General features: G+C 49.4%; 5 protein-coding genes across 5 annotated transcripts; 2 read left to right on the plus strand and 3 right to left on the minus strand.

Moving 5' to 3' along the window:
• Positions 1-158: 158 nt before the first annotated feature.
• GT037_000355 (uncharacterized protein) lies at positions 159-5,062 on the minus strand (the record flags this gene model as incomplete). Its single annotated transcript, XM_038925402.1, has 8 exons — positions 159-426; positions 478-1,095; positions 1,144-1,219; positions 2,043-2,771; positions 2,833-2,897; positions 3,880-4,008; positions 4,061-4,398; positions 4,454-5,062. The coding sequence occupies 8 exons, from the start codon at positions 5,060-5,062 to the stop codon at positions 159-161; spliced, it is 2,832 nt and encodes a 943-aa protein (XP_038791258.1).
• A 477-nt stretch (positions 5,063-5,539) lies between these two features.
• GT037_000356 (trna (guanine-n-)-methyltransferase) lies at positions 5,540-6,757 on the minus strand (the record flags this gene model as incomplete). The annotated part of the gene is made up of 1 exon (XM_038925403.1): positions 5,540-6,757. The coding sequence occupies one exon, from the start codon at positions 6,755-6,757 to the stop codon at positions 5,540-5,542; it is 1,218 nt and encodes a 405-aa protein (XP_038791259.1).
• A 185-nt stretch (positions 6,758-6,942) lies between these two features.
• Positions 6,943-8,744, plus strand: GT037_000357 (uncharacterized protein; the record flags this gene model as incomplete). Its single annotated transcript, XM_038925404.1, has 3 exons — positions 6,943-7,100; positions 7,170-7,322; positions 7,892-8,744. 3 exons carry the CDS (start codon positions 6,943-6,945, stop codon positions 8,742-8,744), a joined length of 1,164 nt encoding a protein of 387 aa, XP_038791260.1.
• A 177-nt stretch (positions 8,745-8,921) lies between these two features.
• GT037_000358 (uncharacterized protein) lies at positions 8,922-11,885 on the minus strand (the record flags this gene model as incomplete). The annotated part of the gene is made up of 5 exons (XM_038925405.1): positions 8,922-9,568; positions 9,674-10,465; positions 11,309-11,329; positions 11,380-11,724; positions 11,786-11,885. 5 exons carry the CDS (start codon positions 11,883-11,885, stop codon positions 8,922-8,924), a joined length of 1,905 nt encoding a protein of 634 aa, XP_038791261.1.
• Positions 11,886-12,746: 861 nt separating this feature from the next.
• Positions 12,747-15,074, plus strand: GT037_000359 (uncharacterized protein; the record flags this gene model as incomplete). The annotated part of the gene is made up of 5 exons (XM_038925406.1): positions 12,747-12,893; positions 12,955-13,039; positions 13,094-13,633; positions 14,485-14,582; positions 14,646-15,074. The coding sequence occupies 5 exons, from the start codon at positions 12,747-12,749 to the stop codon at positions 15,072-15,074; spliced, it is 1,299 nt and encodes a 432-aa protein (XP_038791262.1).
• Between the last annotated feature and the right edge of the window lie 169 nt (positions 15,075-15,243).

Below are 15,243 nucleotides of genomic sequence, written 5' to 3' on the forward strand. Positions count from 1 at the left end.
CCACATCTCGCCTTCGGAGTTGGAACGGTACTGTATAATACAAGGTTCTCAAGGATAAAGGTCGGTCTGATGCTGTGCTAAAAGCTCTTACTTCGCAATTGTGCTATGCAGCATTGGGTCTTGCATATCTAGAAGTGCATTTAGCGTTTTATTCTCTGCTAGCCTATAAGTATAGGAAAATATTGACTTCCCATTTCTTCGTCTGATTCCGAATCCAAAATCAGTCCCTCTGATAGATCATTCATCACTCCTGGCTCATCGCCGTCCAAATTTCCATAGGCAATGACCTCCCCCCTGACATATTTTTCTTCCATCTCAGCAAGGCCCCAGCTTCTTTCCCAAGGACGCTTCTCGAGCAGAGCTATCGTCAAGTCTTGAAGGAATCTTGTAGGATATTCAATGCTCTCCCCATCCTTGAACCAGTGACTTTATGCTGCTTGAGCGTACATTCGTACCAACACGAGTCTTAGGACTGACCATCTAGTCGTGTTATTGTAGGCAAGACTGATGTCGCATTGGTGGGGGTAGATACGAGTTTCCTCTGTAAGCTCTAGCAATCCCTCTAGGACATCTCGACAAAACGTTCTGCTTTTGAGCTTGAGACCTATTACATATGCTTCGATCAACTCGTGTAAGTCGGGTTCGGGTGTCTCAGCTATCTCTTCATCATCAGAGTCGTCGGAGAGGTCTTCGACAGCAATATGGCCATGATACAACCATTCGATAAACATCGAGAATGGTCCAGGGCTGATATCATGATATTGATGTACTGTGATTTCTTTGCTATCGCCGGGCCAGCTTTGACGACAGCAGGGGCAGTTGACTGGTTGATTGTTTTCACGCTTCTCCGTATTCCACTGTTCCATACACTTGTAGTGGAAATTATGACCGCAACCATTAGTGCAAAAGGTAAGCTCGTTGACACCGGGTTCAAGCGTTGCCTTGCAGATAGGACATTCTGTGTCCCCACTGAAAGGTTTGCGCTTCGGCTGAAGGTTCTTTTGGAAGAATTTAGATCTTTTGCAAAGGAGGTCTTTGGGAATGTTGAACTCTTCGTGATCTGCAACCTCGATGCGCACAATTTTGCGACCATATCTGAGAAGCGTTTAGCCATTGGTATGCTGTTAATTCCAGAGGACCTACTTGATAACAATCTTCTTTCGAACACTGACACGCTTCTCGGCATAGGCCATCTTCTCCAAGTGTCCTTTTTTCGTTGCTGGGATTGCTTGGATTAGGTCTTTAGTGAATGTAAACTCAACGGTTGAGTGGGCAATATGAAGTGAAGAGTCAAGTAGCTAGAAGATGGGTAGTCATCTACCCTTCAGTGGCGCCGCAGTTCTTCGACGCACAAAGGTTCATGAATAAGGACCACGGCAAGCATAAGAATGTTCTTTTTGCAGGCAAAGATATCGTTGTTGGAGTACAGAAGTGATCGATTGATGCTACGAAGGATTCTGACCATATAGCCAGTACGCTAGTGGGTATGAAAGGTACTAATAACAACATGAGATAGCTCCTCCTTCTTCAACCGTCAGCGGTTAGCCAGGGAATATAACTCGTACACACACATGTTCGTTCAGGCGAGGGGGGGAAGGCGTGACAAGTGAATTTCATTGCTTGACAGTTGAGTTGACTAGATACTGGTAGAGATATTTGAATATGGTAGAACAGGTAGAGACTGTTGACAAAGAGCATCCTATAGAGAAAGGAAGTAACATACTAGTTCCTGCAATAACCAGTTCCTGCGCTATTTTTGAGGGATTCGACGCTCAGCCTGCAGAACGAGTGACAGTCGATCCATCGTCATCAGATAGGAGCATGATGTGAGTGTTGTGCTTTGGCTCGCGCTCCATTCCATCTATACGCTTCTTGACTTCAGCCTTCTGATCTTAATGCTTTCGACTTGATGGACGGCTCGTCCTTCCAGAGATAGTACGGTCTGAATCAGCCGCTCGATGGCTGTCGTGCGGAACTTTAGGGACTGCGGACTTCGTATTGCTTTTGCCACTCGATAGTGCTGTGACTTTGTCGTCGCTCACGGGGTCCATCTCTATGTTCAGCTTTTTCATCCACATCTTCTTCAATGTTTTGAGGCCCCCCCCTATCTCTCCATCGGACCATCGCTGCATCTGCCAGCTCGCCGATGAAAGCCCCGGGCCAGATCTTGCTGGCTTTCTTGAAGACACCGGGCTTGATGAACTCAAGACCTAAGTCAATGATGAATTCTCGGATTTCGTCGTCACGCTTTCGCTCTACGAAAGCCCACTTGAGACTACAAGCCGGAAAGGGAATAGGATCTTTTGTAAAATAAGTAATGATGACTTTGGCTTTGAAAGAAGGGTCTTCAATGGCATTGGCCACAGTCCAGAGTTTGAGCATCACCAGACTGGAAGCATTTTTGCTAGAAGAAATCTGGGAAGGTATGTGCGGAGCGGAGGTGTAAAGCCAGTCTAGATAAGTCTGAACCGCCTCGGGATCCAGGCCAGGCTTCAGGTCTAGATGATCGAGCGGCGGATCGTTCTTCCAGCTAGCCCGACACATCGGGCATGTCGGTAAAGAATCTTCATCAACACTGGCGGTGAATGAGCGTTTCCAAGCTTGGATGCAGACCTCGTGGATGTTTTGTCCGCACTTGGCGCAGAAAGAGATGTCTTTTAACGTAGCGTCCAGATTTTCAGCGCAGACACAACACTCATCGCTGTTGGAGATGGGCTTCCGATGTTTCTGGAGGCGGTCTTCGAAGAATCGAGAGGTTCTGCATATGAGATCTGGAAAGTACACATAATGTCAGTATGGACGTCTGCCAAAACAGATGTGGGTAGTTGATACCTTCATGCACGGTGAAACGACGGTCCAGTTTTGGTATCTTGAAGCGGATGATCTTGTTGCCTATGCTGCACTACGTCAGCATCTTACGCTTGCCTGCGTGAAGGATTGAGTGGCATACCTCACTGGTCCCAGCTTCTAAGTCGCTCCTCGAGATTTAGTGATCGCCATGCTGACAGATGATGATCTTGGTTATTGAGAGTGCTGTGAACTGAAGAGAGTAAAATATATAGTCCCAGGAGAAGTAGATAAGACACTGCGAAGTGAGAGTCAGGCTTGGTGCATGTGATCTGGGGCGGTGGAGAGTGCGACAAGGAGAGAGAGCAGTTGACGATGACATCGTGGTCCGTCTCTATATTACCAACTCGCTCCTGAAGACTGCATCTAGGAGCACGTATACTGGTATTTATAGTTCGTGATTCAAATTGTTGTCGTCCGTGTTGCGAATTGTAGTATGACTTCCTGTACGTTCCACTCCCGGGCTCCCAAGGCTCATCTTCGCCCCCAGACTATCCAATCCGTCATTCAGTGAGTCGTCAAGAAGACAGTCTCTCCCAATATCATCTCCGAGGAGGTCGTTTCTCTTGATGCATTTCGACTCCGAAGCTTTTACACGAGCTGCTGAAACTTCCGAGAATCAAAGAATGACAGATGAGATAGACAGCAACCTAGAAAGGCGTTTCCAAACAACGAAAACGCTTGAAGCCTGGAGAATTGTACCTTAATCGTACCAAGAACAAGGCCGCATGTTGTCGAATGTCAGCAGTTAAGACAATCGTGAAAGCCTTGCTGACAAGGCAGTGATGTGCTATGAAAGACCTGATCCTCGGAAGCGACACATAAGGGATAAGAGCGTGTACGAAACAACCAAATGGGTATACTTTGCTCTCTACCTCAGCCAGTTTCGACTTCAGGTATGGTATCTGTTCTAAGTTACGTAGCCTAACACTTTACCTTTAGGCAACATGACTGCGTGGCCAGTGCACAACACAACGGACCCCGCGCTCGCAGAGGGTGTTACCGGGAAATATTTCTTATACGCCGATATACCACAACTCAACACCCATGACCTCGAATTTCTTGCCATCATCGCTCAATGGCTCGTTGCCAAACGTAGGGCAGGTGTCCGAGACGCCATTCTCGAGGTTGTCGTCTAGCCATAGACCGTAATGACCATCCCTGTGATGCTGTTAGTCGTGTGAATCCTGGAGTTTTGGTTACGTCTACTTACCCGCCACCAACACTCAGATAGCTGTGCTCGCAGAAGATCATGTAGTCATTCACCCCACTGTATGGGAATGCTTTGAATCTTATCCTTTCTGGCGTGCTCGCACCGCTCTTAGTGGCCCGACCATTCTGTGGCGGCGCTAACGAATCGCCCTTTCTCTTGGGTGAGGATATGGTCGTCATTCGCACAGCGTCTGTTGTGTCTTCTGACGGTGGGGGCGGAAGGTTCATCTGCAGGTCAGAGAAACCATGGAGTATGTGCGCGCGCCACAGGAAGCATTCACCGTTGCCGTAGAATGACGTAGAGGGGCGTGGGGCGTCTGAGAGGTATGCGCCGAAGATCTGTCGCCAGATGTGAGTACGCGTTCTGTGTTTGTGATGACATTTGGGAACTTACACCTCCACTGCCGTCCTTGACCACAAGCACGAAGCCGCCTCTCTTTCCCCAATAATCCTCAGACTGCTTGTATAGCGTCCCTAAGCTGACGCCATTCTGTTCCAGACTGTATGCCAACTTCCACTCGTCTACCAGCTGTAGCCTTGGAGGTAGCAGGAGCCTGATCTCTTCTGCCAGCGCCGTGCTCAGGAGCTTGCCCTTTTCTCGCATGCCACCTCCCCATCCTTTCAGGCTCAGCGGTGTCAACGGCGGTGGTTGGAAAGGACTGGCTATCCGATGTGGTGGTTGGAAGACGGCGTTCATATCTGAGGTGGTGGAGGAGACGAGACTCGCAAACGTGTTGGAGAGAGACGATGCGGTGGACTGCAACTGCGATTGCACGTTGCCTATACTGTTGCGGTTACTGTTGGACCCCGATCTCGATTGCGCGTCTGATTTGGGACTGGTTTCCGTGTTCAGTCGCCGCAGGATGCCCGAGACTGCATAGGATACTGGATATGTGAAGTAGGAAGACGAGCGATTGGGGGTAGAGCGCTGGGGCGGCGGTGAGGTTTGTGACGATGGAGAGCGGACTGGTGGAGAAGACGGGGTATCTGATGGGTACGACATGAGCGGCAACTAATTACAATCGTAGCGATGTTCCTGAATTAATGTGGGTCGCGTGTTGGAGGTGGTGTGCTGGGGCTGTCGCAAGTCAGAGTAGCTGTGACGTTGCGCAAAATTAGTGGGCTGACAGCTGCTTGGAGCCTCACAGCGCCAGCAGCAGGAGACATGGCTGTTACATAAGCAAGCTTGTGAATGCGACGGATACATTTTCAGTCGCTATAATGAATAGCCGCCAATACAAGGCAGGACGACGATGTATGCTTAGTGATTGCTTCACCCCTCTGGCTCCTCGACGTGTAGCTCCGCAGCCCTGACCGCTAGCTTGCTAGCGCCTCCCTAGAAAGCTTGATCTCCGCTACCCGATAGGGCTGACCTCGCGTATTCATTGTGCATTGATGTAAGAAGCTATGCATCTCTAGTTGTTCGCTACTGGTCTTTACACTCTGCCATTCTCTATTATGAGTACAACTTGTGAATTGTCTATGCACTCTGTACGCTCTCTGTGGTCGGTTCGGGAGTCGCAGCATCGGCTTCTTCTGTTGCTGCCGCAAGGTCCCTATCCAAATTCTTTTCGTCTTCTGCAGCAGCCGCCGCCTCATCATTTCCGTCTTCTGCATCGCCCTTAAGCTTAGCTCCCTTTCTTTCTGGCATGACGGCCATGAAAGCCTTGCCCCAGTCTCCAAATTCCATCCACTTGAGCATAATCTCCAGCACATGGTTCGTAACCAGGACTTGCCGACTCTTCATCTCAAGATATTCGCCAATGGGTAACTTGGCTGTCTTGATCCCACGCTCCACAGCGCGCTTGTGACAGATACCCTTGTGTCGATTTTTGTCTACTAAACCACCAATGATGTAGGTGCTGTTGGGCTTCAGGTGCGTAAGAACATTGTCAGACTCGGATGAAAGATAGACAACTTCGCCTTCCTCTTCTGCGGCCTTCGCTTGTTCCTGCTCGCTCGAACCGTTGGATTCCGCTGACGTCTTCAACGCACCAAGAACTTTTCCACCCTCTGGTCCTGACATCCACTCCTTGGCCTTCTCAGAAACTTCCACAAAATCTTCCTCGAAGAACTGGAAGCCTTTCCAACTTGTGTACTGTTTCGCTAAGATTCCATCAAACCGCTCCTTCATTTTGCCGCCAAAGCTGCTCAGTGCGAGGTGAGCTCTGAAGTTTGCCTTTCGGTTATCGCTGTAACACCTCGTGATTTGAAGTCCTAAGCTCTTGAGCTCGTTGTCGAACATCAGCTCCTCGAAATCGCAGTCGAAGATTACTGTGATGGGTACTTGTCTTCCAGTTGCTTGTCTGGGAGGACGTGAAGGTGGTGGTCTCGGTCTCTTGCCATTCTCATCTGTAAGCATCTTCGCCCACTCTTCTCGCCGTCGCTCCTTCTTCTCTTTGACTTTTTCTTTTCGCTTCAATTTGCGATCTTCGCGTCCAGATTCCCAACGCTCGAGCCGTCTTTGCTTTTTGAGCTGGTTCTTTGACAACTTTGGCTCTGCGCCTTCACCTTCAGCTGGTGTCCCGGTAGTCTCAGTAGAACCAGCTTGATTGCTATCCTCTGCAGCCACGGGTAGTTGCTCGTTTGGTGTTGGTATGGCAGCTGCGTCCGCCACGTCCACATCACCATCCGCATGTTCCAGCTTGCGCATCTTCGCAGGACGCTCTTCAGAATCCATTATTTCGTGGTCGTCCATCGATTAGAGAAATTAGGTCGTGATGCCTTTTGTCCACTCAGCATCGACAAAATTATGCTCACTCACTCCTTAGCGTGCCAAGCCAGATCCCTGTCATCGCGGCTTCCCGAGCTCGAACCTCACTTCACGTCTCCGCATTGACGACACCTTGGAACCCCAATTGAGCCACGAACAACTCGCCCAACATGCCGCAGGATATGCCGCCAACGGGCGGCTACAGCCCCGTACAATACAAGCGCAACTTGCCCGTACGAGGCTTCCGCCCCGCCGCATACCTTTTCGGAACCGCGGCGCTCATGACATACGGATTCTGGAGGGTTGGACAGGGAATCAGGGAGCACAAGTACGCGCATGCTCGAAATCGGACACTGCCATGTCCTGTAATGTGAGCGGGAGTGCTGACAGATGACAGTGAACTCGCGCGCGAGAAGATGTGGGCGCGGATACACCTCATCCCAGCACTGCAGGCCGAAGAAGACCGGGACCAAGTACGAAGGCATTTGGCGGACAAGGCGAGGGAGAAGGAGCTACTTGGCACAGAGACCAAGGTCTACAACAGCGACAGGTACGTGCTTGAAGACATGGCTTCTCACGGTACATTGGCTAATCATCTGATGACAGATTCGTTCGACCTACATTCGCAATCACCCCCGAGCACGAGACGAAATAGAGTGGCATACCACTTTGTACGTGTATATACAAATTCAGACGTCGTTGGCAAGACTAGGCTCATAGTGCCGAGGCCTAAAGAACTGCTGTCTCCAAATGGAATCCTTCTTTGTGTTTGAAACTATGACGCAGACCACGCTCTCTAGACTCCAGAACAACGGAACTCTGGTTCTGAGAGTGCCACTGCTTGCACATCCACCTAGTCACAATGTTTTCGACCCTGCTGACTATGTCACACACTGTAATAGGGTCTAGTTTAAAGTACGGCTCGTAGACGTTGCAATTCTTAGTTTCACGACAACTCACAGTGACACCTTAGCGCGCTCCATCGCGCAGTACCTTACGGCGTGTGACGCGCTACCTCCACATTCCTCTTCTATACGTCAGCTTCACTGACCCTCCTCATTTACAACTTCAACCGCAACCCGAATACCAGCCCTCGACCAAGTTTTGAAGACGCCACAGCTCAACTATGTCTTTCTTTACTAACATGCTCCAAGGTTTCGCGAGCACAGCACCTATCCGCACAAACTCTTCACCACATACAAGCGGCAATGTCATCCCCAGCCAAATTGACGACGAAGACTGGGAGATTGTCAACCCACACGAAGCTGGTGTGTCCTACTACGACCGCGTCACACTTCTCCTCGGTCCTCGTCAAGAGACGTGCCATCAGATTCTCCTTGTCGACATACCCAAGTTTTCTAAACTTTTGAATAAACTCAAAATGCTCGCGCCACCACGCCGCACCATACATCTCTCTTTCATCGACCTATCGATGATAAAATCGTACCTCAGTTCCCAGTCTATATCCGCTGATGCAATGGCGATTGAATTTTCCTGGATGAACATCATCAAACTAGCTGCCACCGCCGATATGTTCCAGGATACCGTCATCGAAGATAGGGCACTCGCAGCGCTCACGCAAAAGGCTATCATAGCAGTTTCGCCTAGTAATGCAGTATCACTCTTCAAAGAGGAAGACTTTGCATTCGCCTCCACATACCACATCGAGACGGGCGAAGGGGACAAGCTTATCAAGACGCTGCGTGATATTCAACAAACGGACGAGCGTGAATCTGATATACCTGTGATGAAGCTGCCAAGGGCTGGAGATGTGAGGCCGAAGTCGAAGCCGGAGGAGGTCAAGCAGAAGGTTTCGGATACCAAGTACAGTAAAAGCGTCTTGAAGGATAAAGAATTTAGCGCTGCAAAGAAGGAGGAAGATGACAGGGTGCACCCGATAAGGCAACCAACCGTGCCACCTAGCATCGAAGCCTTGAAGCGCGGGGATGCGAAGAATTTCGTTTGGCGCTGACAGAAGGGACACAAGCACCAAGGAGTGGCAGATGTCATGCTGTGTTGACACCTGAGAAGAAGCATATCTCCCAACAGAAGATATACTGAGGCTTATAGTACAGATTATCTTCCCCTTTGGAACTTAATTTGCCTACGACGTTATGAATGCCTCCAGAGAAGTTAATGATACTACGAACTAGATGCGTAAAGTATTTCCCTCCTTTTCACATCTCGAGCATAAACACGAGCCCTCAAACCACGGCCACAACATCTCCTGCCTTTGCTCCACCGGAATGCATTGAACATTTAGGTAGCTACAGAACAGCTCCTCATTCTTTGCAATAGGCTTGATGGCAAAGAAGCTCACAGTTGTACTTCCATTCTCCCTTCTCCACTCTACATTCGGTTCGCAACTGTGGTTGAAAAGCGGTAGGTGCGGCGTGATTTCGTCGACGAAGCCAAGTCGCGGGTCGAGAGATCCAGCTTTGTTGTTCGCTAGACGAGTCCAGATCGAGTGTAAGATGTCCGTATCGAAGTTACGTTTTATGAAGACGTCCACACCAAGCTGTTCTAGGATCCTGATGGGTATAATGATTGATTCATTGAGAGTGAACACATCAAGATGTCCTTTGTTGGCAAGAGGCTTCAAACGCGCAATCAGCGGGTGATCTAGCGGTGAATTGTCAATACCAGATTGGACGCATGTCGCCAGTAGTCGCAACATGAGAAGGGACCGCAGAGGCGAAGCGTTGTGCGTCAAGCCTTTGGCAGGTTGCTGGAGCCACGTAAAGTCTTTACCACAGATCGCTTTGTGATAGGTGTTCATTGCGAGATTGAGGCATGCTGCTGAGCAGTAGCTTTCAGCGCAACATTCCCCCTGTGTTGGATCTTCCGGTAAGCGCGCGTAGCAATTACAGCACGAGTCCGAGGATGGTGTACTACATATACCGGTAGCGGTTCGATCCGTAAGCATACGTTCGCCAGCTTGTACCTCGCGAGCTGCGAACATGCCTAACATGTCTTCATTTGAGTCCTTGGCCAGGCTACTTTGGCCCAGGTAGCACGTTGCCTCTATTTCTCCCCCTCGAAGCTCCTGATTGATGAGCTTCACAAGTTCTGGAGCCCTTCTGAGATGATATCCCATGGTCCATGGATATTCTACAGTGAGTACTGCACCATCTCTTATCCTATCTCTGAGTTCGAAAGATGTACCTCCCAATTCTATAGCAGCCTCTTCTTTCCGCTTCAGAAGCTCGCGTAGTTTGACAAGTCTGTTTCGGGTTTCTTCCTGCCGCCGCGGATCTGTCTCGATTGCTGATTTGTCTAGGATCTCTGCTGCATCCCATTGGCAATGGCAAGCTTGCAAAGCAGCTTCAAGCAAATTGTAAATTTGCGCTCCTTCTTGATCGTTTCCGGGATTTCTTTCCTCAAGAACCTTGGCTTTGTAAGCGTCAGCGACAGCAAGTTCGGGAAACCCAAGGATCATCATGCAGTTTCCTCGGCGTAACCAGGCATTGAAATCGTAGGGTTGGCGTACAATGCGCTCATTGTAACTGTCGAGCGACTTCAGGGTTTCTCTCACAGCACTGAGGTGTGATCGACCAGAGGCCAAAAGATCGATGGGCGGACCTGCTCCTGGGCGATAGATGGACGGCACCCAGCGCTGTGACAGTCCTTCATCTGTCAAGTCTGCGCATACGTTTGCGCTCGCTGGCGAAGCGAGGCCTGTACTCTCCATTTCTGGCTGCATTCAGAGCCAAAGGCTTTGGACGTCCCATGCCCATACTTCCTGTCAGTCCCGTGGAAGGGACGTGCACAGATGTTGACGATGTTTGACGTCATCGCGGAGAGGATGCGGTTCACCTCGGCGCACAACCATCCCTCCACCACCAACACTATGGACTAAACATCCACAATACCCTAAAACGGAGAGTAAGAGCCCTTCTTTATGGACAGCGAACAGAGTAGGCACCTATTGCGACGCAGATTGTGCTGGCTGAGTAGCGCGTCAGCTTCGGAGTAATACTCTCCGACTGGACGCTGGGCGAGGCTGAACATAAAACGCTCTACAGTTCTCGATCAAACAGCAGGCCACTCGAAGAAGGGCGCATTGTGGTATGTTCAGGAGAGTAGGGTCAGCCTGGCATCCTCTGTGGGCTAATGCTTAGAACATCGAGTCCGCGTACCCTACTATGGACAAGCTACATCAAACCTAGCAAGGCGAGACAAGTGGAGGCCAGTAGCTACACGTCGAAATGCCTCGGTAAATGCAAGGAGCTCAACGCTGCACGCCCCCGTCCTGCACGCCCATGTTACACACGATAGGGAGAATTGATACGAAGATGACAGGCTCATTCGCTAAGCCTTATGGCCAAGAGAATCATATTGCTTTACAGACAAGCTTGGTATTGCTTCTAAGAACACTGTTCCACGGAAAAGACTGTACAGTATCTGAGACCGGCCGGACTTCCGCCATGTTTATCTGCCATTATCAATGTTGCGTTCAATTACTACGTATTTAGCAGTAATCGGCAATGTTGTAAGTGGGATATATGTGGCTAGTTCTGCACGCCGGACTGGCACCTTTGACGTAGAGCTTAGTCGCTGATTGTATGTCAGATTGTCTTCATGTGATTTTCAGCCCTGTTACTCACAATCTACCGGAAGATCCTTTCGTGGCTGCCTCACAATAGTCTGGCTCTTCTCACCCGGCGTGAGGTCATTCTCGCATTCAATTTGCTCGTTGCCTCCGCTGACAGTTGTGCTACCGGTCCACAGGTCAATGTGGTGGATGCCAGCGTCCCAGTCGGTAGTGCATTGAGCGCAGTAGTCCTCGAAACGAAGATATTTCTTCGTGTATGGGTCGTAGATGATTTCACATTGTGTGAATTCGCCAGGGGCCGAGGCAAACGTCAAGGGGTCGGCATAGGTACCTGTACCGCCAGCCTTGTAGCCGCGGCCGCAGTCATAGGCAGTGGCCGGACCGGGGGGATCGTTATCTGCAGGAGTGAAGATTCAGAGTCAGTTAATGTCTCATATGCATTTGTACAGCCAACTTACCTGGGTACCCGTAGAAGGTGTGGGTGACCTTGGAGACTTTGGTGCAGCCCAATGCCACAAGGTTGAAGGAAGACAACGCGACAAGTACTGAGGCGCGCATGTTCGATGATAGGGAAGAAGACAATGATCTTTGTGATCTTTGTTATGATCTGGAGTTTTTCTCAAGCTGGTCAGTCATCTCTTATACTCTGTGTCTAGTAAGGCGGTAAGGCTTTCGTGAAGAGGCTACGGAACTCCAGTTTAGTCTACGTCTAGTTCTCACAATCATATACCCGTTTCTGGACGAGGCGCTGAATAGACTGGGGCCGCATCATCTACAATTAGAAGATCACCACGGGTAGCATACGCTTTGGTGGTTCGTCGTAGCCCGAGGGGGCTCTTTTCTTCGTATTTCACAGCTTTCTATGTAAAGTGCTTGCTTTGTCATGATATATCTGTCTTTATAATGCATGAAGCTGACGAAGCTGAACAGATGGTGTGCGATTAATTAATGCGAACCTTTTCCGTGGAGCAAGACTAAACATACTAAGGGGCGGGAGCGTCCCGTCTCGGGGTCGACCGCCGCTGCAGCCAATCGACGCACGCATAGACATCTTGTGGCGCTGATGACGCATCATTCTGGTATCACAAAACACCGAAAGCGGTTCCTGCCTCACAAGATTGTTCGGAATGGCTCGACTTCAGCTTCTGTATTCACGCACCACCTACGTATGTGTATGTGTAGTGCCTACGATAGGCTGTTGGCGATGGGGCCGATCAGGCTGGCCTGTTATTTTGCAGCGATCGTTTCTTATTGCATCACAGCCTTTTGAAGATGCAGCAAGTTTCCTAACTAGAAAGTGGAGCCGCATTTACAAGCAATAAGCCCCGGCCCACCTCTTGAGTCGCCTACTGCAACGCCTTTCGACTCGCGTCTATCAGCGGCACTCACATTCAGCAAGCCCTCAGACTTTACAAGAACATGCCGTGTTCTAGCATCAGTACATGGATGGTCTTCAGCATCGCCTCAGTTATAGTTCCTATTCAAGTTGCTTTCAGCTCAAGAATCGCGACGTTTACGGACGGGCAGTGCAAGAATGCGTTCCAAAGTATCAATGCAGAAAATGGCGTAAGTGTACCTATACGAACTGCATGTGAAACACAGACTGACCTCGCCCTCCAACAACTAGTATCCTAATGGTACTTGCACTCGATTGGCCGACCAGGGAAAATACGAGAGCTTTCAGGTCGTAGGTCTTGATCCAGGCTGCAGTGGTAAGTCGTTGCGTTGTACCTTCATAGAAAAGTTACACTTATTGAAAACACTAGCTACCATCTACGGGGCCGATAGCGAAGAATTCGTACCATGCTCTTCGACAGTCCTCCAGTTCGCTCAGATAGCCGAGTGCTATAACTCGTCTTTCGTCTATTACAGCGTCGATGCTTGTATACCACCTGATCAAATATCGTCGTCGTCGTTGATTCCAACATCATCGTCCTCCCCATCTTCGACCCCGTCTTCAAGTGCAGTGAGCGGACCCAAGAAGAACAACACTGGTGCTATAGCTGGTGGTGTAGTTGGTGGTGTATGTGGACTTGCTCTCATCGCTGTCGCTATCTTTTTACTTCTACGTCGTAAGAAGAAACAGGATCAAGTGCCAGAGATACCCTCCGACGAGCGACGAGAGGTTGGCGGGAGTGCAATTACTGAATTGCCACATGAAGATCGAAAGCAAGAGATGGATTCCAAGAACATAGCACCTCAGGAAATCGGTGCCAAGCCCAGTGTGGAAATACCACCCGCTGAGCTGCCAGGCGACGATGTTGCTCAGGATTCTCAGTACATACCAGACTCTCAGCTCACTATCGGTGAGAAGCGCTAATACCATTGGAGATACTTCCGCAAAAGAATGAACGTGTTAAGGAGTTGATAGGCGTGAGTATAGGTTCAGTGTCCGAAGATATGTTGCAAGAGTAGGCCGAGGGCAGTCGAATGTAACATCTCAATCCAACTAGGAGTATCCGTCGGATTCTAGGGATAGTTAGCTCATTGCCAGTTCTATCTTTTTGGTGCGCGTCTAGTATACCGCTAAGAAGTGGTCCAAAAACAGGGCGAAGGGATATCGTCTTCTTCACACACTACCAAACAAGTGCACGTGAGGTGACATTGTGACTGTGCATCCATAAAGTCATTCCGCAACTGTAAGCCAGTGAGCCTGTACCTTCAATTCCTCGACAGGACGCCATTCCAGTCGTGCATTCAGGACAGCAACCCCGTGATAAGCCTCGCGGACAAGTCCGCCACATCACGCATGATTTCAACCTCGTGAAAAGACTACCACCAGCCGCACAACGCTACATTCGAAGCTTGATGACTCTGTATATAGTCACATTCTTCGGCTAACCGTGAAGCATCTGCCAAGCATACACTAAACGAGAGTGACCTTTCCTTAGCTGCCTTGGGTAAAGCCACCCTTAGGTCTTTGTAGCAATTGACACGAATCTTACACAACAAGATACTGAACGAAAGAGATTCCCTGACGCAGCACGGGATGGCTGTTCATGACGTGGATGAAGATGAGCGCCACTATCGAGATACATCGTATAGTCTCGACTCCAATCGCTTGGCTTGGATTCATGTATGCGGCAAGAATGCGCGTACATGTATAAGAGTAACATGCATTGATTCCAACTTCCGAACTCATCCTACTAGCAATAAGACAAGATTCCGGCGTCATATGAGGAAATATGGGCGAAGAATCTTGGCGATAAAGAAGCCTTGGTAGCCATTGAATTCGCCAAAGGATACACGATCTCGGTACGTTTTGGGTGTAAGAAATTTCTGTGAGACGTACACTGATTTTATACTTCCCTTTCATAGATCAACACAACGGTGAGAGATACATACGCCACTGGTGTGGCCACTGAGTACTCTGTATCTGGCAAAGCAGGCATTGGTATTGTTGAAGCTACAGTAGGATGGAAGGTGGCAGTCAAATTCGACTACGAGCACGAAACCTCCAAATCCACGAGTGCGATAACCACACTGACTGTAGGCATCGATCACTCCATCATGGTACCCGCTCGTAGCAAGAAACTTGTCTATGTTACCATTCACAGAAGCAAGGTCAACTCGGAGACGTACACTACCAAAGCCGAACGTTGGTACAATGAACGTCTTACTGGATCTCATCAGAGCAACAGAGACGGCCAAGAACTTTGGAGAAGGGATGAGACGGTGCAAATTACTGTTGATGGTGGCTTGCATGGCAAAACAGAGATAGTTTTAGGCGAGACAAAACCGTTGTAGCAAAGGCGTAATGCATGGTTTGTTGTCACCAGATATGGCGATAGTGCATAGAGTTCTTACATGGGTAGAGAAATGCAATGGCTATTATGTTTCACCTAAGGTCAGACCTTAATGACGACTATCCAATGCAGTCGGTATACCATACACCAATACGCCAAAACTCCATGCA

The sequence above is a fragment of the Alternaria burnsii genome (genome assembly GCF_013036055.1).
Source record: "Alternaria burnsii strain CBS107.38 chromosome Unknown 705, whole genome shotgun sequence".
Taxonomy (NCBI): domain Eukaryota; kingdom Fungi; phylum Ascomycota; class Dothideomycetes; order Pleosporales; family Pleosporaceae; genus Alternaria; species Alternaria burnsii.